Below are 21,974 nucleotides of genomic sequence, written 5' to 3'. Positions count from 1 at the left end.
CAGATATATGCACCTCAGGGGTCTCTTCTCTTCCATGTACACAGATATACACACCTCAGGGGTCTCTTCTCCTCCACGTACACAGATATACACACCTCAGGGGTCTCTTCTCTTCCATATACAGAGATATACACACCTCAGGGGTCTCTTCTCCTCCATGTACACAGATATATGCACCTCAGGACTCCCTTTTCCTCCATGTACACAGATATATGCACCTCAGGGGTCTCTTCTCCTTCACGTACACAGATATACACACCTCAGGAGTCTCTTCTCCTCCACGTACACAAATATACACACCTCAGGGGTCTCTTCTCCTCCCCGTACACAGATATACATATCTCAGGGGTCTCGTCTCTTCTCCATGTACACAGATATACACACCTCAGGGGTCTCTTCTCCTCCACGTACACAGATATACACACCTAAGGGGTCTTCTCTCTGCCATATACAGAAATATACACACCTCAGGGGTCTCTTCTCCTCTATGTACATATATATACACACCTCAGGGGTCTCTTCTCCTCCATGTACACAGATATATGCACCTCAGGGGTCTCTTCTCCTCCATGTACACAGATATACACACCTCAGGGGTCTCTTCTCCTCCACGTACACAGATATACACACCTCATGGGTCTTCTCTCTGCCATATACAGAGATATACACACCTCAGGGGTCTCTTTTCCTCCATGTACACATATATACACACCTCAGGGGTCTCTTCTCCTCCATGTACACAGATATATGCACCTCAGAAGTCCCTTTTCCTCCATGTACACAGATATATGCACCTCAGGGGTCTCTTCTCCTCCATGTACACAGATATATGCAACTCAGGAGTCTCTTCTCCATGTACACAGATATATGCACCTCAGGAGTCTCTTCTCCTCCATGTACACAGATATACACACCTCAGGAGTCTCTTCTCCTCCATGTACACAGATATACACACCTCAGGGGTCTCTTCTCCTCCATATACACACCTCAGGGGTCTCTTCTCCTCCATATTCACAGATATACACACCTCAGGAGTCTCTTCTCCTCCATGTACACAGATATACACACCTCAGGGGTCTCTTCTCCTCCATATACAGAGATATACACACCTCAGGGGTCTTTTCTCCTCCATATACAGAGATATACACACCTCAGGGGTCTCTTCTCCTCCATGTACACAGATATATGCACCTCAGGGGTCTCTTCTCCTCCACGTACACAGATATACACACCTCATGGGTCTTCTCTCTGCCATATACAGAGATATACACACCTCAGGGGTCTCTTTTCCTCCATATACACATATATACACACTTCAGGGGTCTCTTCTCCTCCATGTACACAGATATATGCACCTCAGGAGTCTCTTCTCCTCCATGTACACAGATATATGCACCTCAGGAGTCTCTTCTCCTCCATGTACACAGATATACACACCTCAGGAGTCTCTTCTCCTCCATGTACACAGATATACACACCTCAGGGGTCTCTTCTCCTCCATGTACACAGATATATGCACCTCAGGAGTCTCTTCTCCTCCATGTACACAGATATATGCACCTCAGGAGTCTCTTCTCCTCCATGTACACAGATATACACACCTCAGGAGTCTCTTCTCCTCCATGTACACAGATATACACACCTCAGGGGTCTCTTCTCCTCCATATACACAGATATACACACCGCAGGGGTCTCTGCTCCTCCATATACACAGATATACACACCTCAGGAGTCTCTTCTCCTCCATGTACACAGATATACACACCTCAGGGGTCTCTTCTCCTCCACGTACACAGATATACACAACTCATGGGTCTTCTCTCTGCCATATACAGAGATATACACACCTCAGGGGTCTCTTTTCCTCCATGTACACATATATACACACCTCAGGGGTCTCTTCTCCTCCATGTACACAGATATATGCACCTCAGGAGTCCCTTTTCCTCCATATACACAGATATATGCACCTCAGGGGTCTCTTCTCCTCCATGTACACAGATATACACACCTCAGGAGTCTCTTTTCCTCCATGTACACTGATATACACACCTCAGGAGTTTCTTCTCCTCCATGTACACAGATATACACACCTCAGGGGTCTCTTCTCCTCCATGTACACAGATATACACACCTCAGGGGTCTCTTCTCCTCCATGTACACAGATATACACACCTCAGGGGTCTCTTCTCCTCCATGTACACAGATATACACACCTCAGGGGTCTCTTCTCCTCCATGTACACAGATATACACACCTCAGGGGTCTCTTCTCCTCCATGTACACAGATATACACACCTCAGTGGTCTCTTCTCTGCCATATACAGAGCTATAGTAATCACTTTTATATTAGCGTTCTATTAATCCCTGTGATATTATTAGACTCTCTACAGATATACAGATTAACCTGTTGGAGGAGGATGTAGGTGTGTGACTTGGAACTCTTTGTCATATATAGTGGTAGCTGACATGGTAACGCAATGACATCCTGACTCTGTGAGGTGTTACCATGGGGAATAAAACTAGTTATAGAATCACAAATAAAGTGTCAGAAAGAGATAAGAAGAAAGAAGACGACGCACCAAGGTCGACGGACAATACCGCAATTCAGTACATCTTATCTAACTATCTATCCCACAGCATACGCACCATGTATGCGGTGACATAAGGAGAAAAGTGTCTCTGGGGCGCCTATAGGATTCCACCGAATGATTATAAAGAAGGTGAAGGAGGTAAATGCCAGGGGCCTTCACCATATAGTGTCCTTTGGCTATTCCTAGACACTCCCAGCAGCAGGACACTGCTAACTAGAAGTAATCTGCAGTCATGTTTGTTACTAGATATGGAGATAAGTAGCTGCCAAACACACTAGGCGCTGCTTATCACCATAATGAAATATGGTAAAAGCCAACATTCAGAACCTTGTTTTCCCTTATGGCATATAACAGGGGACAATGGGACAGGCTTATGCACATCAGATCTTTTTGGCATCAGTTGCATTGTTACTAGCTTGGAACTTCCATCTATACCTTTACCTATTAGATTCCACTGGCCCCATAATGCATGCATGCCATTATGTGGTATAAAGAACTGAGGAATATCTGGTCTAGATCGCAGTATCAAAAGTAGTCTAAAAAGTTGCACAATATGTCATTCTGATTGCAAAATCTTACTATAATAGCTCGATTTTGTATATTTTGTAGCATTCCTTTGATCTTGTGCAGCTGATACAAAGTATCTGCAGGGAAACATTTTGCCAGATTTCCCTCGTTTTGAGTAGGCAGGAAAAGCAGAATTTGTTGCAACAATTTCCATCCACAGTGTAGAAGGACTATAGGTGTATATCATGTACCCGATAATGACAACAGAGGCGATCAATAAGTCACAACGTACGGAGCGCCAATCTGCTGTATTCAGTGTGCTGCAGTCAGAGACGACGCTGCCGCAAGAGGAATGCGATTAATCTGATGGAAATGAAAGGGCAAGCGTCCAACAGAATCTTTAATTAGCCGTTTGGGACTGTTTAGGCGATTGTATCAAGCTGACAGAGCGAACATTTCAAAGATCTCCAAGCTCTGGCTTTCCGGCACGCCAAGAGTTGAAGTTTTGCAAAAGCTGGAGAGCTGTTGGTTTCAAACCAATGCCATAGGTGAAGGGCTAGGAGTAATAATATTTATATAGCGCCAACATATTCTGCAGAGGGTTCATGTAGAGACAAAATCAAACTCATTAGAGCCTTTAAGGATCTGTGGACAGATTTCAATGGGTTCATAACTCCACCAGTAAAAATACACATACTTTGGAACATCACTGACCCTCAGAACTACCTCAAAGCTAGAAGGGCTCCATTGGCTTTTATACACTGTCCAAGAGCGCTGTGGGGCCACAAGTATAAGGACCTCCATCATAGATGATGATTCTAATATATACAGTCATGCATTAAGACTAGACTCACCATTGGGGGGGGGGGGGGGTTAATAAAAATGAAAAATTCCTATTTGAACTTGCAAGTTTTTTTTTTATCATTCTGTGAACCTTTTGGTACAAAAAGATAGATAGATAGATAGATAGATAGATATGAGATAGATAGATATGAGATAGATAGATAAATAGATAGATAGATAGATAGATAGATAGATAGATAGATATGAGATAGATAGATAGATATGAGATAGACAGATAGATATGAGATAGATAGATATGAGATAGATAGAGAGATAGATATGAGATAGATGAGATAGATAAATAGATAGATAGATAGATATGAGATATGAGATAGATATGAGATAGATATGAGATAGATATGAGATAGATATGAGATAGATAGAGAGATAAATAGATGATAGACAGATGGGAGATAGATAGATAGATAGATAGATAGATAGATAGATAGATAGATAGATAGATAGATAGATAGATAGATGGATAGATAGATAGAGAGATACATAGATAAATAGATGATAGATAGATGGAAGATAGATAGATATGAGATAGATAGATGGATATGAGATAGATAGATATGAGATAGATAGATATGAGATAGATAGAAGATAGATAGATAGATAGATAGATAGATAGATAGATAGATATGAGAGATAGATAGATAGATAGATAGATAGGATAGGATAGATTGATTAAGGCCTGCCATAGACTGAGAGGAGCGAGATATGCCATAGACTTCTATGCATCGACTCCAGGTGTGTCCCTATCTCCCAAATACTCAGCCCCAATCCCTCACCCCTATACCTCCATCACTATTTTCCACTTGCTTTGGCAATGATCATCTTTATTTGGTTCTGTGTATCTATCTAATGTAAAGTTAAAAATCTTTAAAAAAAATTAGATATCATCTATCTATTTGAAATAGATAGATAATGCGATAGATATGAGATAAATAGATAATGTGATACATATACATGAGATAGATAAAGAGGTCCATAATGCGATAGTTTATGAGATAGATAGTGAGACAGCTAGATAATGCAATAGATATGAGAAAAACAGATAATATGAGAACAGATATGAGATATATATGTTGATGTAACACAGATAGGTAGATGGAATATATCAGATTTGTTTTTTACTACTAATAATCATCTTTTAGGCAGACGTTTGCTGAAACACATACCATAGGACATTGTGCAATAGGAGGTTATTGTAAACATGAGTAGTCTGTCCAGACAACAGTTCAGGGGTCCCTATCTAGAGGAGAAGACCTCTACACTCACCTGAATGACAGTCTTGAATGAAGACATCTCCACAATCCTGGTGCAGACAAGGTTGTCGGGCTGCTCTACCCCTAATGCATAGATTTCCCCCATGGTAAATATCATGGGGGAGGCCAGCAGAAAAGATGCCAGCCAGATGAAAGTAATCAGCTTTTTAGTCCGACTCCTGGACATGATACTTTTGGCTTTAAAGGGGTGGCACATGGCCATGTACCTCTCCACACTGAGGCTGGCAATGTTGAGGGCAGTGGCATAGGTGCAGGCATCTCTTAGGAAGTAGTAGCCCTTACACATTGCGTTGCCAAATGCCCAGGGATGGTGCACCCAGATGAAGTTGTACAGTTCAATAGGCATGCTAAGGAGAAGTATGAGAAGGTCGGAGAGTGCCAGACTGGCCAGATGGTAGTGGACAGTGCTCTGCAGGTTCTGCAGGGACTTCTTCCTCACCAGGGTGTAAGCAGTGATAGTATTGCCAGTGCAGCCAACTACAAAAAGGAAGAGGTATATGATGGTCACCAGGATCTTGGAGTAGATGTCTGTGTTGACATCTAGGTTACCTTCAGACATGATATGTTGGGTGCTGACATTTGAGATGTTCATGACCAAGGTGGTGGGCACCAGAGAGTCCTGAGCCTGAACAGACTGCACCTCATCTGCCAGAGGAGCCTGGAGAGTTGTGTTAAAGTGCATGTTGATGTCCGGATGGAGCAAGGGCTTCAGCTGGAGTTCAACTCAACTGCTCTTGGATTAGTTAAGTGTAGAAAGAAGACCCAGATGACTCTGGGGTGGAACCTTCACAAGGGATGACCACCAGCAGACAGAGGAAACTTCACAAGGAATGACCACCAGCAGACAGGGAAAACTTCACAAGCGATGACCATCAGCAGCCAGGAAATCTTCACAAGGGATGACCACCAGCAGACAGGGGAAACTTCACAAGGGATGACCACCAGCAGACAGGGGAAACTTCACAAGCGATGACCATCAGCAGCCAGGAAATCTTCACAAGGGATGACATCAGCAGGCATGGGATCCTTCACAAGTAGTGACCATCAGAAGGCAAGGTAACCTTCATAATGGATGACCATCAGCAAGCAGGAGAAACTAGTCTTCATCCACCTCCACATATGTGGAGAACATCAGGCAGCACTTGTTGTGAGGAGACCCTCACTCTTTCCCTTCTTGCTCACTCCTCTGTCCCTCCCTGGATCCATAGCCTTCTTCTTAATCTTCCCATTAGAGAGCCTGCCTCCTTCAGCCCCCTCGCCTGCTCCCCTCCCTCTAGAAGCGGTCTCTTCTCCTGCGCTCGGTTTCCCTCTCTAGTCTGCGCTCCTCTGCCGTCTTCCTCCTCTCCTGTGCTTTTCTCTGTTCGCTCTCTTCTCTCTCCCTCCTTCTTCTTCTCACTCTTTTCCTATCTCTCTCCCTCAGTTACTAATTCACTATCTGGACTTCAGCTGAAAGACTGGAATACAAAGCAGGTATACAATGTTACCGGGGCAAGGAAAGTGACCTGTATCACACATACCGGTAGATACATAGAAAGATGCATAAATAGGAGAACATCTATAGACTTAAATATCTCATATCTATCACTTCTGTCCATCCATCTACCTTTTTTGAATATCTAGTTCACGATCATGCATTTATCCCTCTTCTCTCTATCTACCCTTTAATATGTATTGTTACCCATCCTTTTTATCTATGATAGATAGATATGAGAAAGAGAGAGAAAAAGAAAGACCGATATAAAGATAATAGATATAGATGACAGACAGACAGGTAGATATGAGATAGATAGACAATACCGTAGTTTTGAGATAGATAATTAATAGAGATGAGCGAACGTGCTCGGCCACGCCCCTTTTTCGCCCGAATACCGCGATTTCCGAGTACTTCCGTACTCGGGCGAAAAAATTCGTGTTGCGCCGTGGCGGCACAGGGGGTAGCAGTGGGGAGTGGGGGGGAGAGGGAGAGAGAGAGGGCTCCCCCTGTTCCCCGCTGCTACCCCCCGCACCGCCACGCCTCTCCCCGCCCCCCCGGCGCCCCCCGAATCTTTTCACCTGAGTACTGAAGTACTCGAAAATGGCGGTACTCGGGTGCGTAAGTACTCGAAACGAGTACGTTCGCTCATCTCTAATAATTATGATTCATTCTATCTATCTGTCTGTATCTTTCATAGCTCATATCTATATATTTATCTATCTATATTTTTCATAGCTCCCATCTATCTTATCTTTCTGTATCTTTCATATCTACCTCTTTCATTGCTCCTATCTGTATCTTTCATAGCTCATATCTATTCATATCATAGCTCATATCTATCTATATCTTTCATATCTATCTATCTGTATCATAGCTCATATCTATCTATCTGTATCATAGCTCATATCTTTATATCTGTATCTTTCATAGATATCTATCTAGATATGAGCTATCTCTTTCATATCAAAATATCTATTATTGATAAATAGAACAAGGAAAAATGTCTTTTAAAGGGTAGATATAGAAAAGGAGGATAGATGCATGATCCTGAGATAGATAGATAGATAGATAGATAGATAGATAGGAGATAGATAGATAGATAGATAGATAGATAGATAGATAGAGAGATAGATATGAGAGATAGATATGAGAGATAGATATGAGAGATAGATAGATAGATAGATAGATAGATAGATATGAGATAGATAGATAGATAGATAGATAGATAGATAGATAGATAGATAGATAGATAGATAGATAGATAGGAGATAGATAGATAGATAGATAGATAGATAGATAGATAGATAGATAGTGGCTATGCATTACATAAGTTAAACATGTTTTGTTTGTCTTCCCTGTGATCCATTCTAACTCCATGATCACTGGAGCAGAAGTGCAGCAATATTCCTGGAGTGCTCCTCAGTGGGCTGTGAGGAAAGGTCACACTTGTGGAAAGATTGGCTGCTGCTCAGGTCAGATGGAGTAAATGCAGGGATGACACCAGGAGATTGTCACTGTGAAGGAGAGAAAACAATTACAAAAGCCCGAGGTGCCAACATGTGTCCCTCTCTCCTTAGATGTGCTCCTATGGATCACAGCATGGAAACTTCTATCCAATTGTTGTGCGGTTAGTTGGCCAACCATATCTCACACGGATGGGCATAATCTATTGATGACCTATACAATTTTTTCTATTGTTTAGGTTATCAATTAAAAAAAAATGTCCAAGTCCTGGAAAACCCCTTTTCAATAGGACCCCCTCAGGCTAACTTCACATGGGCGAGCGCGGTATGAGGCTGTGACTCCTGCCCCCATATTTACGGTCCCCACCATGTGAATTCCCCATGCAGTGCTATGCAGGAAAACGTCGCTCATGTGTATGACCCCATTCAAATGATTGGTCGTTCATATTTGTGTGTCTCGCAACGCACAAATCTTGTGTGAATTTGGCGCGCATGTGAAGGCGGCCTTAGTAAAATAACAAATTGAGATATACTTACACCTCCACTGCTGCCAGGACTCAGCCCACTGCGGCCCCGGTGATTGCTGTGTCAGCTGATGTCATAGGAAATCGGGTGACCATGGCAGTGCCACCACTCGTTCTGCTGACATCGGCATTCACATCCTGAGTGCCATAATGCCAGGAGTTCACACACGTGACGCTGCAGCCGATTTCCCTTGACATCATCTGTCACAGCAATCTCCGGGATCCAGAGGTGTAGCTAAAGACTTGTGGACCCGGATGCAAAACTCCAGCCCTCCCAAAACTTTCCTCTGCATCATTGAGTCTTTAACCCCTTGAGTGGCAGGTTTCCTACCACCCTGTCGTGCCCACCAGGGCAGGTTTTTTAAAATGGTCTAATTATTGAATTTCAACTAGTTTTGCAGTTGTGTCTCAAGAGCCATAACTTTTTCATTTTTCCATTGACATGGCCGTATAAGGGCTTGTTTTTTGCGGGACAAGTTGTGATTTTTTAAACAGGGGGGGAGGAAAAAAAGAAATGAGGAAAAAAGAAAAAAGGGGCCATGTCATTAAGGGGTTAAATAATGTATTAACTTCCTTCTCTGGGTCATTACGACGCACATGGATACCACATGTGTGATTGTATTTTTGATTTTTTACAAAGTAAAGGGAGACAAGTGTTTTTTTTTAAATTTTTTTAATAATTTTTTTACTTTTTTTTTTTTTTATTTTTTTTAAATTTTTTATTTTTTTTTGTCCCTTTAGGGGACTTCCACAGGGACCCATCAGGACCCCTGATCACATTCCAGGGGTCCGATGGTGACAGCCCTTTACATGCTGCAGTGACAGCCCTTTACATGCTGCAGTCACATAGACTGCAGCATGTAAAGGGTTAACAGCAGAGATCGGAGGTTTTCTCTGATCTCTGCTGTAAGAGCTGGTACCTAGCTGTCCTCTGACAGCTAACAACCAGCTCTCCCTGCCACAGAGACCATCGGCTTGCTTCTGACAAGCCGATGGTCTCTATGGCAACGTGTAAACAAACCAGTGCAGGAGGTTGCCGGCAGATCGGCAATATCTTCTGCTGGTTTTTCAAAGCCCTTGCTTTGTTCTCTGTGGGTCTGTGCAGGCAGAGCACACTGTCACAGCGTGTGGCATTGTGCTCTGCAGCTCCCATAGTGATACATAGCCCGGAAATCTTCCGGGGTATATCACTATGGGCAGTGGAGCTCGTCACGGAACTTTTCCGGGCGTGCCACTCAAGGGGTTAAAGGAGCCCATCCTGGCATTGCTGCCTGTGGTTCACCATCAGAGCCCCAGGCCCTACACCTTTCCATCTATATTTTATTTTATCTATCTCTATTTGACGCTCTGGTTGAACTATTATTAGGGCCTCAGGATAAGTTATCCGTCTGAGATCAGACTATCAGTTAGTGTCATTATAAGAGGACTATTAGTTAGTGTCAGTACAAGAGGAAGTTACAAATACTGCTCTGACTCAATAATAACAATAAACTATTTGTATAGCGCCAACATATTCCGCGGCGCTTACATAGACAGGGGGGATACAGAAAGACAAAAAAAACAAAACCTACAGAACCACAGTTACATATAGTAATCAGCTGATGGAAACAATAGGGGTTACCGTCCGGCTCCAACGAGCTTACATACTACAAGTAATGGGGTGATACAGAAGGTAAAGGGCTGGAGATGTGCACGGTATGGTGAAGTGGAAGAGAGGGATGTTATACACAGAAAATGGTCAGACATTTGGCCGTGTGACGGCAGAAACGGTGTGACTGCAGGAGCGGTTTATGACGGCTAGCAGGGATTGCAGTCAGTAGGTCAGGGAGCATGTTATCAGGCAGAGTACAGAGGGGTTTGTGTAGGGAATGCGGTATGCCTGCCTGAAGAGGTGCGCTTTTAGAGCACGCCTGAAGTTCTGCAAGTCCTGGATTGCCCGGGTAGCCTTTGGTAGTGCGTTCCAGAGGACCGGTGCTGCTCTGGAGAAGTCTTGGAGGCGGGAATGAGAAGTTCAAATTAAAGGGGCGCTCAGTCTGGTTTCATTAGCAGAGCGGAGAGCCCGGGCAGGGTGATGGATTGAGATGAGGGTGGCAATGTAGGGGGGCGCTGCGCTGTGGAGGGCTTTGTGGATGAAGGTAGAGAGTTTAAATTGAATTCTGTATTTAACGGGCAGCCAGTGCAGTGACAGGCACAGGGCAGAGGCGTCCGAGTAGCGGCTGGACAGGAAGATGAGCCTGGCTGCCGCATTCAGGAAGGATTGGAGAGGGTAGAGTCTGGTGCAGGGGAGGCCGATCAGCAACGAGTTGCAATAATCGAGCCGGGAGTGGATGAGGGCAACAGTGAGCATTTTTAGCGTGTCCACAGTGAGAAAAGAGCGGATTCTTGGGATGTTCTTGAGGTGCAGCTGACATGTTCGGGCCAGAGATTAGATGTAGGGGGTAAAGGAGAGATCAGAATCAAATATGACCCCAAGGCAGCGGGCATGCTGTCTAGGAGTTATGGTGGTGCCACACACTGAGATGGAGATGTCAGGATGAGGTCGGTTAGTGGAGGGTGGAGACACCAGTAGGTCAGTTTTAGAGAGGTTTAGTTTTAGGTAGAGAGAGGACATGGTGTTAGAGACAGCAGACAGACAGTTGGTGATGTTTTGGAGGAAAGGTGCAGAGATGTCACGGGCAGAGGTGTATAGCTGGGTGTCATCAGCGTACAGGTGGTATTAGACTGAAGTAGATATATAGGGCAATTTGCATATCCTTAGCATATTATTGCTGGTTCGAGAACTGGAGTATATCAGACCAACTCACTGTTGTAAGTTTCCGTATTATCTACACTATTAGCAGCTAGTTCCTCTATGGCGCTCATAACTCTGATTCTCATGGCTTAGGCTTATCTAAACAGATAATGAGCTAAGGCTATCTCCATAGGGCCTGAAGGTGGGCATATCCCTATACAACCTTGTTATCGGACCACACCGGTACCGATCTGATGACCTCGTTGCCAGGTGCCAAATTGGTAGATATGGAAGCCCGTGATGAGGAGATTTTGCTAGCATTATCTATCAATAGCATGAAATCACTCCATGTTATGTCAAGACACTTCTCCATGAGAACTCAATGAATTCTACTTTATTATCAACATTGCCAACTCTTATACAGAAAGACGAGGGCGTATCCAAATGTTGCCTGGTACAAAGATTCGTAGCTTACTGTTACAAAGGTGAAAATACTTATTGATCACAAGACTTATTGACATCTACCAAATAGTCTCAAAGCTCTTAAGGCCCGTCTCAAACATAGAAATGACCTAAGTCAGGATATTGCTGTTGCATTAGACAATAGTTCTGCTCTAGTTGTGTGTCTTCTCTGTTAACATAGCTTAGCCTTATTTAATTTGTCTGTTGACTTCTTATCTTAAAATCCTCGTTCCTGGCACTACAAAGCATAGGTTTTAGTCCAAAACAAGGTAAGAAACATACACTTATTGCATTCTGAAACTTAACACTTTATATTCCACGACAACCTTATTTCAGGGTCTAAACAAGGCCTGAGATAACCCTTTGATAAGCTCTCTCTGAGCTCTCTATTATTAAAGAATCTTGCCTACTAAGTGTCATGATATTTATATGACATCTGACCAGATTCTTTATGTATGACGGCTCCCAGACGTCAAACAAATTCTAGCCATCACCAAGTAGTCCCATCCTATTATTTGGTCTTTATAAGATAAAGGACATTAGGGAGGTATTTATAAACGTATCCAAGTATTTTCATAATAGTCAGTCCTACACTTCGGCTCCTGATGAACCACTTTATAGTGGGGAAACGCATTGAGCTGCCTTAATTTCTGACTCATGAAGTGATAATCCCTCGCTATAAACTATATGACTACACTTCTAAACATCTTAAGAGCTGTCTCTATCTCTGACTTATGAAGTGATAATTCTTAGCTGTGAACTATACGGCTACATCTCTAACGTTACATCATAACAACTGACTTTCTATTATACTCATACGGATAAACGGATCTAATCTATTGGTATGTATTATATGGTTACCTGGATATACAGAAATCCAATTCACTCCCTGGGTACCTTAGAGTCTCGTATTCAAATACAAGAGACTTGGTGTTTGGAAAGGATATCAAGACATCCTTCGTCTTTATGTTTTGTCTGTCAGTTAGCCCATAGACGTTTTTAAAGGATTTCAATAAAGATTTAATTTTTTTAGTCTATACCTGACACTATAGACTCCCCCGTTTCTGTGATTAGCCCAACAAGGCAACACTATCAGGCAGGAGCATTGCTAGTCTTAAAAGAATCAGCAGAGGCTAAATGCAAAATCTGTAATATTCCTCCCCCCCCCCCCAACTATCAATGTGCCATTTCTAATATCATTTTCTTATATGATAAAGGGGCCTTTGGGCCCTCTAAGGCTCCAGGGCCCGGTAAAAACGGCTACCTCTGCATCCCCTATAGCTATGCACCTGCTCACATGCCCTGTGCTTGCCAAGAAGGGCTGTAGTATATAGCGGCTTGTGGGCTAAAAACATCCCATGAGTAGGACATTAGGTCTTAGCATAGAGGCTGGGATTAGGGTTAACCCTTTGCAATCCAATTTTTGATTCAGGGTTTTCTAGGTGGCTTTCTCTTTCCACCATTATACAATGGCGCCATCTGCTGGCTAGAGCCAGTGCTGTGGTATGGGACATGCTGGAGAGGCCCCTGACAACAGAGCGGCCAGTAATATACAGTAAGAATACCCTGCTGGACGTCTTCTGACATCAGAAGCTGTACAGCCTCCAATCAGAATGTCTTTAGACGTCAGACAGTGGATTGGAAAGAGTTAAGAAGTGTTTCGATGTTTGCCCACATTTTGTCATCTCTTACAATATTTATAGGTATTTGCGGTCTGTCAAGTAGCTAAAGCTGAAGAGCTGGTCAAGGGAAAGTTAGTCTTTACTTATTTGCAGTTTGGGTGACCATTGATAAGACTACAGACAGTATTACTGCAAATATGGTGTAAATGTGCTTTTAAAGGTAACCCCCGCCTCTCATGGCACTTTACGGTGCCAATGCACTTTCAACAATTGTCAGTCAAACAATTGCTCAGCCGACAGACGCTTCCCCAGGCTCCCTTATATCCAAACATTCAGCTTGACCAAGCATTCCTGGGCTTAGAGAGGCAAGCCGCACACTTAGCCAGGGAAAAGTTGAGTAGTCCCCATATAAATTAGAGATCCCATCACTATATCATCAACTTTGAATGACTAAACTCTAATGTCTATGGGGTCTTAACAGTTTATAAATATAATAACATACATAAAAAGTTAAGTCACTGTGTACATACATTACTGATCCTGCACTGATCCTGAGTTACACTCTGTATTATACTCCAGAGCTGCACTCTCTATTCTGCTGGCGAAGTCACTGTGTACATACATTACTTATCCTGCACTGATCCTGAGTTACATCCTGTATTATACTCCAGAGCTGCACTCACTATTCCGCTGGTGGAGTCACTGTGTACATACATTACTGATCCTGTACTGATCCTGAGTTACATCCTGTATTATACTCCAGAGCTGCACTCACTATTCTGCTGGTGGAGTCCCTGTGTACATACATTACTTATCCTCTTCTGATCCTGAGTTACATCCCGTATTATACTTCAGAGCTGCACTCACTATTCTGCTGGTGGAGTCACTGTGTACATACACTACTTATCCTGTACTGCTCCTGAGTTACATCCTGTGTTATACCCCGGAGCTGCACTCACTATTCTGCTGGTGGAGTCACTGTGTACATACATTACTTATCCTGTACTGATCCTGAGTTACATCCTGTATTATACTCCAGAGCTGCACTCACTATTCTGCTGGTGGAGTCACTGTGTACATACATTACTTATCCTGTACTGATCCAATGGATAGCGCCGATCGCAATAAAGTAAATAAAAGTTGTGAAAAAGTTAAAAATTCAGCTGCCCTGATGGATCGGATCCATCAGGGCAGCTGAAAGTACTCACCCGGCTTCCCCGATGTCCGACGCGAGGAATGGGTCTTCCCGCACTTGGCGCGGCTCTTCTGCGCATGCGCGCCAGATGAATGACGTCACGCGCAGAAGACTGGGAACCCCAAGGAGTTTAAAATGTCCTGGTTCCCGGCTCCTGAAGGTATCTGGGAACCAGGGGATGTCCCCGGGGACCGCGGCGAGTGGTCCCCAGGCCCGCGATCACCGCTATCCAGTGGATAGCGGCGATCGCGAAAAAGTTTTAAAAAAGTAAAAATAAGGCTAATTTCACCTCCCCTCATGAATCGGATCCATGAGGGGAGGTGAAAATACTCACCCCTGGTCCTCAGCGGTGTCCCGGTCTTCCGGGACCTGAGTCCCCTTCTGCGCGCCCGATGATTGACATCAGGCGCGTGCACAGAGAGGCTCAGGACCCGGGAAATTTAAAATCCCTCTGCTCCTGGCTGCCACATGTAGCCAGGAGCAGAGGGATGTCCCTGCAGAGATGATCACTGCTATCCAATGGATAGCAGTGATCATTTAAAGTAAAAAAAGTGTAAAAAAGTAATTTTAAAAAAAGTGTAAAAAAGTTTAAAAAAAAAAGTTTAAAACGCTTAGATTTCATCTCCCCTCACGGATCATATCCATGAGGGAGGATGAAATTACGTACTTAAGGCCCCCGGATTTATCCGCGGACCTTACCACAGCTTCTGCGCATGCGGCCGTCGCCAAAGCGGCAGACGCATGCGCAAAAGCCGTGAATTGCCAGGATAACTTAAAATTTCCCTGCTCTTGGCTACAAAACTTAGCCGAGAGCCTGGAGATTTCACAGGGGGCCACGGTGAGCGGTTCCTGATCACGTGTTTGCCGTTATCCAATGGATAATGGCGATCACGTAAAAGTTTTAAAAAAAAGTTAGTTTCATCTCCCCTCACCAATGTGATTGGTGAGATGAGATGAAACTTTTTACCGGAGGCCTCCGTATTTGCACCTCGACACGATCTTCTTCCGTGAACTTTCCCGGATTCTGCACATGCGACCACCGGCAAAATACCGGACACATGCGCAGAAGTCGGGGAGCCCAGGAAACGTAAAATCTCCTTACTCCCAGCAACCATCGGTCGCCGAGAGCCTGGAGCAGTGACGGGTGGCCTCGTTGAGCGGTCCCCAGTCCCGTGATAAAAAGGTAGCGTTCTACCTTTGGCCGGTCTCACATGACAGGATAGGAATTATGGATTCCGCATGCATCTGATCCGCGGTAATACACAGATCAATCGCATTGGATTACACAATTTCGCTCACATTAGCTGGTCGGAACTGCGTAATTTACTCGCAGAAAAGAGAACGCAGCAGGTTCTATTTTACTGCGGATATCCGCAACATAGAGCCCATTGTGCTCCGTGGTCGCGGATATACCTGCAGCCCATACGCAACTACGTTGTATACGGGCTGCGGGTAGCCGCGTCATCGCTAAGCGACGGTGCGGGAAATGCAAACAAAAAAAAATGTGCTGCGTATGACCGCCTGTGTAGGTAGGCAGTTATGCGCAGTACATTACGCGGCCGTACGCAGGGTCACAGCCGGGCTCACAGATGGGAGCCGCTGCGGGCCTCCGCAAGTGGATTCCGCCTACGGCTGCGTGAGCCCCGCGTTATTCAGACCGCTACCAGTAATACGTATTTTACAAGAAGCCCCGGGAACGCTCGCCTTCCTGCAGTCCCAGGAGCAGCTTGTTGAGAGCCTTCTGTGTGAGATTGCCGCACCTCAGCGAGATTACGGAGACTCACGGAACACCACTTTTTACACCCCATACCCGCCACTGAGGTCAAAAAATGACCCCCAAAAAGCATGAGAGGAGGGGGGATACTGGTTTTATTGCCCCATGTGCCCATTCCAACCAGCCTCCTTATTTACCCCTGTCTTCGGAAATACCACACAGTTCACTTTATTACTTTTATCTAAGATTTGCGAAAAGGGCGCGGAGTGTGTGGGGGAGGGGGGGAGGGGATATTTTTTAGGGAGTCAATTTTTATTCCAAACAAATAAGCAATGGGGCCTGGAATTTATTCAGTTATGCCCTGAAATCCAACGGGTGTTCCCTCCTTTATAGGCCTTGCCATGGGTCCTGTAAGTAGATTAGGGCCACAATGGGTATGTTTCTGAACACGGGACAAACTGGGGTATCCATTCAGGGGTGAACGTCTTCATTTCTATGTACACTGTACAAAAAAACTGTTTTTAAATTTAAAAAATTGCCAAAAAAATTGAAAATCGTAACTTTTTCCTTCTGCTTTGCTTAGATTCATTCAAATACTGTGGGGTCAAAATACGCAGTACAACCCTAGATGAATTTGTTAAGGGGTCTAGTTTTTAAAATGGGGTCATTTGAGGGGGTTCTTTATAGTTTTGGCAGCTCAATGGCTCTACAAGTGGGCAATGGGGCCTGGAATTTATTCAGTTGTACCCTGAAATCCAACGGGTATTCCTTTCATTGTAGGCCTAGCCATGTGTCCTGTAAGTCTATTAGGGCCACAATGGGTATGTTTCTGAACACGGGACAAACAGGGGTATCCATTTTGGGGTGAAAGTCTTCATTTATACATGTTCTGTACAAAAAAAACTGTTTTTAAATTGACGCAATAGCCCAAAAAATGAAAATCGTAATTTTTTCTTACTGCTTTGATTAGATCTATTCAAAAATTGTAGGGTTAAAATACACAGTACACCCCTCGATAAATTCTTTAAGGGGTCTAGTTTGCAAAATGGGGTCATTTGTGGGGGTTCTCTATGGTTTTGGCCGCTCAAGAACTCTACAAGTGGGCAATGGGGCCTAAAAGGACTTCAAGCAAAATCTATGTTCTGAAAGCCACCGATTACTCCTTTCATTTTGGGCCCTGTTGTGCATGCGGACATAATATTAGGGCCACAATGGGTATGTTTCTGAAAACAGTACAAACAGGGGTATCCATTTTGGGGTGCAAGTCTTCCTCCATATGTGTGCTGTACAAAAAAAGCTGTTTTTAAAATGACAGAATTGCCAAAAAAATGAAAATCCTAATTTTTTCCTTTTGCTTTGCTTGAATTTATTCAAAAACTGTGGGGTCAAAATACACAGTACACCCCTGGATAAATTCGTTAAGGAGTCTAGTTTTCAAAATGGGGTCATTTGTGGAGGTTTTCTATGGTTTTGGGCGCTCAAGAACTCTACATGTGTGCTATGGGGCCTATAAGGACTTCAAGCAAAATTTCTGTTTTGAAAGACACTAACTACTCCTTTCATTTTGGGCCCTGTTGTGGACTCAGATATAACATTAGGGCCACAATGGGTATATTTCTGAACACGGGAGAAACAGAGGTATCCATTTTGGCGTGTAAATCCTCATTTTCATGTAAACTATAGGAAAAAAATATGTCTTTAAAATGACAGATTTGCAAAAATATGAAATTTTACTTTTTCTCCTCTAAATTGAATTAATTCCTGAAAAAAAAATGTGGGGTCAAAATACTCATGACACCCCACAGTGAATACACTAAGGGGTGTAGTTTTTAAAATGGGGTCATTTGTGGGAGTATCTATTATTCTGACACTCACGAGCCTTTCCAATCTTGGCTTGGTGTAGGCAAACAAACTGTTCCTCAAAATGCTAAAAAGTAATGTTAAATTTGTATGTCTCCTAAATGGTTAAAAAAAAACCCGAAAGTTTTTCCAATGTGCGCCCAAAATAAAGTAAAGGGGTGGAAATATAAATCTTAGCAAAAATGTCTATATTATGTTTGCACATATTTAAGATATTGCAGTTGGAAATGTGAAAAAATGACGATTTTTTCAAAATGTTCCCAATTTTGGCGCTTTTAATAAATAAACACAAATTGTATCGGTCTATTTTTTCTGCCTAAATGAAGTACAACATGTGGCGAAAAAACAATGTCAGAATCGCTTGGATATGCAAAACCTTTCTGGTGTTTTTCCATGTTAAAGTGACATGTCAGATTTGCAAAATTTGGCCTGGTCATTAAGGCGCAAAGAGGCTTGGTCACTAAGGGGTTAAAAAAAAACACAACAAAAGTACCAAACATTAACAATAACACAACTGTATACAACAAGATAAGTCCCTTTATCCCTGGTCCATGATTCCTAAACAAAAGAAAAGTCAGTTTATACCCATTCCCCCCTCCCCCCCCCACTGTACACTCACACACCCGCACATACTCAACATATAACAAAAACACTTTAAAGAGCATAACACTATAGAAACTAAAACTACAGGTCCAGCCAAACCCCCCGAACCCAAACAGAAATAACACTAAACAATAGCATAGATTCCAACATAAATAACTAACCAAAACATACAACCTTAAAGACTAAGGCCTCATGTCCACTCGCACGCACGGATACCACTGCTGAATCCCGTAGTGGTATCTGTGCATGTCTGCGGCCATGGAGAAGGAAAAGACAGTTTCTTACCTCTCCGGATCCAGCGCGGTTCTCCTCCGTGCAGGCCGGATCTTCTTTTCTTCTGCCCCACGGATGTGCTCAGCACGCCGGCAGCGTACCGCTTGCATGCGTCGTGCACACATTTTTTTTAACCTCCTGCTCTCCCGTGATCTGTGGCACAGCACAAAAATAGCTGTGGGTGTGCATGCTGCGATTTCTTCCCACGCTTGCGATCCGCACACCGGGAAAAAAAATATATATATTGCATCTACGTGCATTTATTTGCCCTGCGGATGCTACCGGCGTATCACCTTTAGAGCCAAGGTAGCGTAAGCTGGGAGTTAGCCGTGCTGCATGCGGAGGTCCTTCACTCGCCCTCCTGTCTCCCATTCCTGGAAGAAGGGCCGAAACCATTTCCGGGAAGGGGTAGACCCACGGAGGAGCCCTCTCTTGCCAGAGGTTGTCTTAAAAAAGGTGTCTACAAGAAACACCACAGGGTTGACCATAGATAACCCCCCTTAGTCTTCTCGTGTGGAACATAACATCTCTCCTGATTAGGTTCAACTTATTCCCCCACAACATTAGGAAGAGCAGGTTGTAGATCCGGGCCAGAGAGGTCCTGGCAAAATGCATACGCTGCCCAGGTAGATGAATACAGGGAGCAGGTATGTTTTGATCAGGCTAACTCTTCCCGAAAGGTCAAAGACCAACCCTTCCACTGATTTACCTTCTGAGTGGCACCTTCCAGCCTGTCTACTCAATTTTGCATGGGGTAATCCCCCTGGCCAAATTTGATGCTGAGTGATGTCTTGGAGGACTCGGAATCTATTGGAGAGTCCAACTGGAGATGAGCAGGTTTCTCTTTCCAGTCCTTGACCTGGGGTCAGAGAAGATCTTGAATCCCCCCTTCGTTTCCCCCTTGTAGCACCTAGCTTACGCCTTTTCTCTAAACATCACTTGCCTTCCTCATCCACACTTTCATAGCGGGAGGAATCTGTAAATTTGGTCTCATTCTTCTCTCACTGGATCCTCCTGTCCTCTTCATCTAAAATCGCTGTCCCTTAAAGTCTCAGCCATGAGATTTGCTTCCGGAAACAGGGGCTACCATTGACCCACCTGCCATATGGGCTCCTGTCAGCTCCCTGCTCCATCTGTGCTTCTCCTGATGCCTCTGCTCGGCAGGCGTCTTCTGCCGATTCTTCCCTTGTTCCTGAGCTCCCCCACCTCTGCTGGTCCCCCCACCCCCGGAAGCCACATCCCGACCCCCATCTGTAGAGGCTGAGATCACATTGGCAAAGGAACACAGACAGCGACTAAATGGGTGACCGAGTTCACCACACAGGTTACACCCAATCTCTGCACAGGAGGCAGCTAGATGACCCAGACCCCCCACAGAGAGCGCACTTCAAGATCTTACAAGCGGCGCTCAAATATGAAGGGTCGCCGCACCTGTGGCAGAGCTTCATCTGCCCCTGGTAAAAAGCCAGGATACGATCCATGCCGAGGAAGGCTGCACATGGTATGTGGGCCACCAAGTTGCCTGAATGTTTCAACATGACCATGAACGTCCAGGCCCCGGACCATATGCAGTGCTCATCCCTGTTCTTCTTGGGCATCTGCGTCACCTCTTCATACTGATTGAGTCATGTCAAGCAAGAAAGTGACTCGTTACAGGTCAAAACGGTCAGCTTATTGATCTCGTTCTGGCGAGACATCACCTGAACGGCAAAGTCTCGCCAGCCGGGCTCGTTTTTCATCAGCTCTTTGTAGTGGCCCAGAACATTATCCTGGTCCCCTCCATAAATGTCATACATGTTTTGTCCTATGTAGATGCACTGTGCAAAGCCTGTCTTGTCATATCCAGTGTTTCTGTTGCACAACTGCGGCGTTTGAGAGGTTAACAGTAATAAAATTATTGCCTGCATGTAAATGTATCAGTTTGTCATGTCATGTGGTATGAGTGAAGGTATAAATGTGAGTGCTTGAGAGCGGGAAAGCAGTTCCACCTTCAACCTGTGAGTGCCATCTTGTTCATGGACACAAGAGAGTGCTAACACAGAGCCTCATGGAAGCACCTTCAGCTTCCATGTAGGTGAAGATGGAAGAGGAGGAGCGACATCCCGTAGCGATTGGAGTGTGGATGTAAATAGAGTGAGTCCCAACAGTAGAGAGAGCCCTACAATAATCCTGTTCAGGTACCAGTTCACATTATTCATTCAGTAAAAATCATCCCGGCTCTAACCGTTCCTGGGGACCTGAGGTACAATACACAAGTCTCTATGTTCCTTTCTCTGCCGTGTAGCGTACTGGTTTGTGGGAACGGTGGCGTCATGAGTGATCAGTACTACTACTACCCCCATCCTGTTTATTGGCATTCCCTATCACAGGGGTGCCGAAGTTCGCCTGCGATTCTACACTGGCCTTGGCTGCGTGTCATCCCTCCAGGACCAGAGCCTGGTAAGTGCCGCCATGACAAAACAGCATTTATTCCTCCCAGCTTTTCACGTTGGACAGGTGCCCAGGGTCATCCCTCTGGGGTGTTGCATTGTAATTCCCCTAAAAGAGTTCTAGACCCTCCGCGCGAACAAAACTGATGTCGAACTCAGATGTGCCGTAGGCTGGATCAGGGCAAAGATGTCAACCACCTTGAAGCCCATCTCCAGTAGAAGCTCCACTACCTTCCCTCTTGGGAGACATGCATCATTGCCACTCAAACGAAGACCGACCACATTCTTACATTCGTCCTGCCCGCTGGAGAAACCGCAGGGGCACAGGGAGACACCTCTGGTTTCCTTGTGTCTAATATGGAGGAGAAAGAGACATCCCTACCACATG

General features: G+C 44.4%; 1 protein-coding gene across 1 annotated transcript in view; it reads right to left on the bottom strand.

Annotated features, from left to right (window-relative positions):
- The window catches only part of NTSR1 (neurotensin receptor 1), a 216,735-nt gene extending 210,742 nt beyond the window's left edge, over window positions 1-5,993 (bottom strand). Inside the window, exon 1 of the mRNA XM_066585862.1 lies at window positions 5,229-5,993. Coding sequence (XP_066441959.1) covers window positions 5,229-5,918 — 690 coding nt within the window. The 5' untranslated portion in view covers window positions 5,919-5,993. The remainder of the gene's footprint in view (window positions 1-5,228) is intronic.
- Window positions 5,994-21,974: the final 15,981 nt, after the last annotated feature.

Source organism: Eleutherodactylus coqui, chromosome 13 (genome assembly GCF_035609145.1).
Source record: "Eleutherodactylus coqui strain aEleCoq1 chromosome 13, aEleCoq1.hap1, whole genome shotgun sequence".
NCBI lineage: Eukaryota > Metazoa > Chordata > Amphibia > Anura > Eleutherodactylidae > Eleutherodactylus > Eleutherodactylus coqui.
This window is presented reverse-complemented; position numbering and strand designations above follow the sequence as displayed.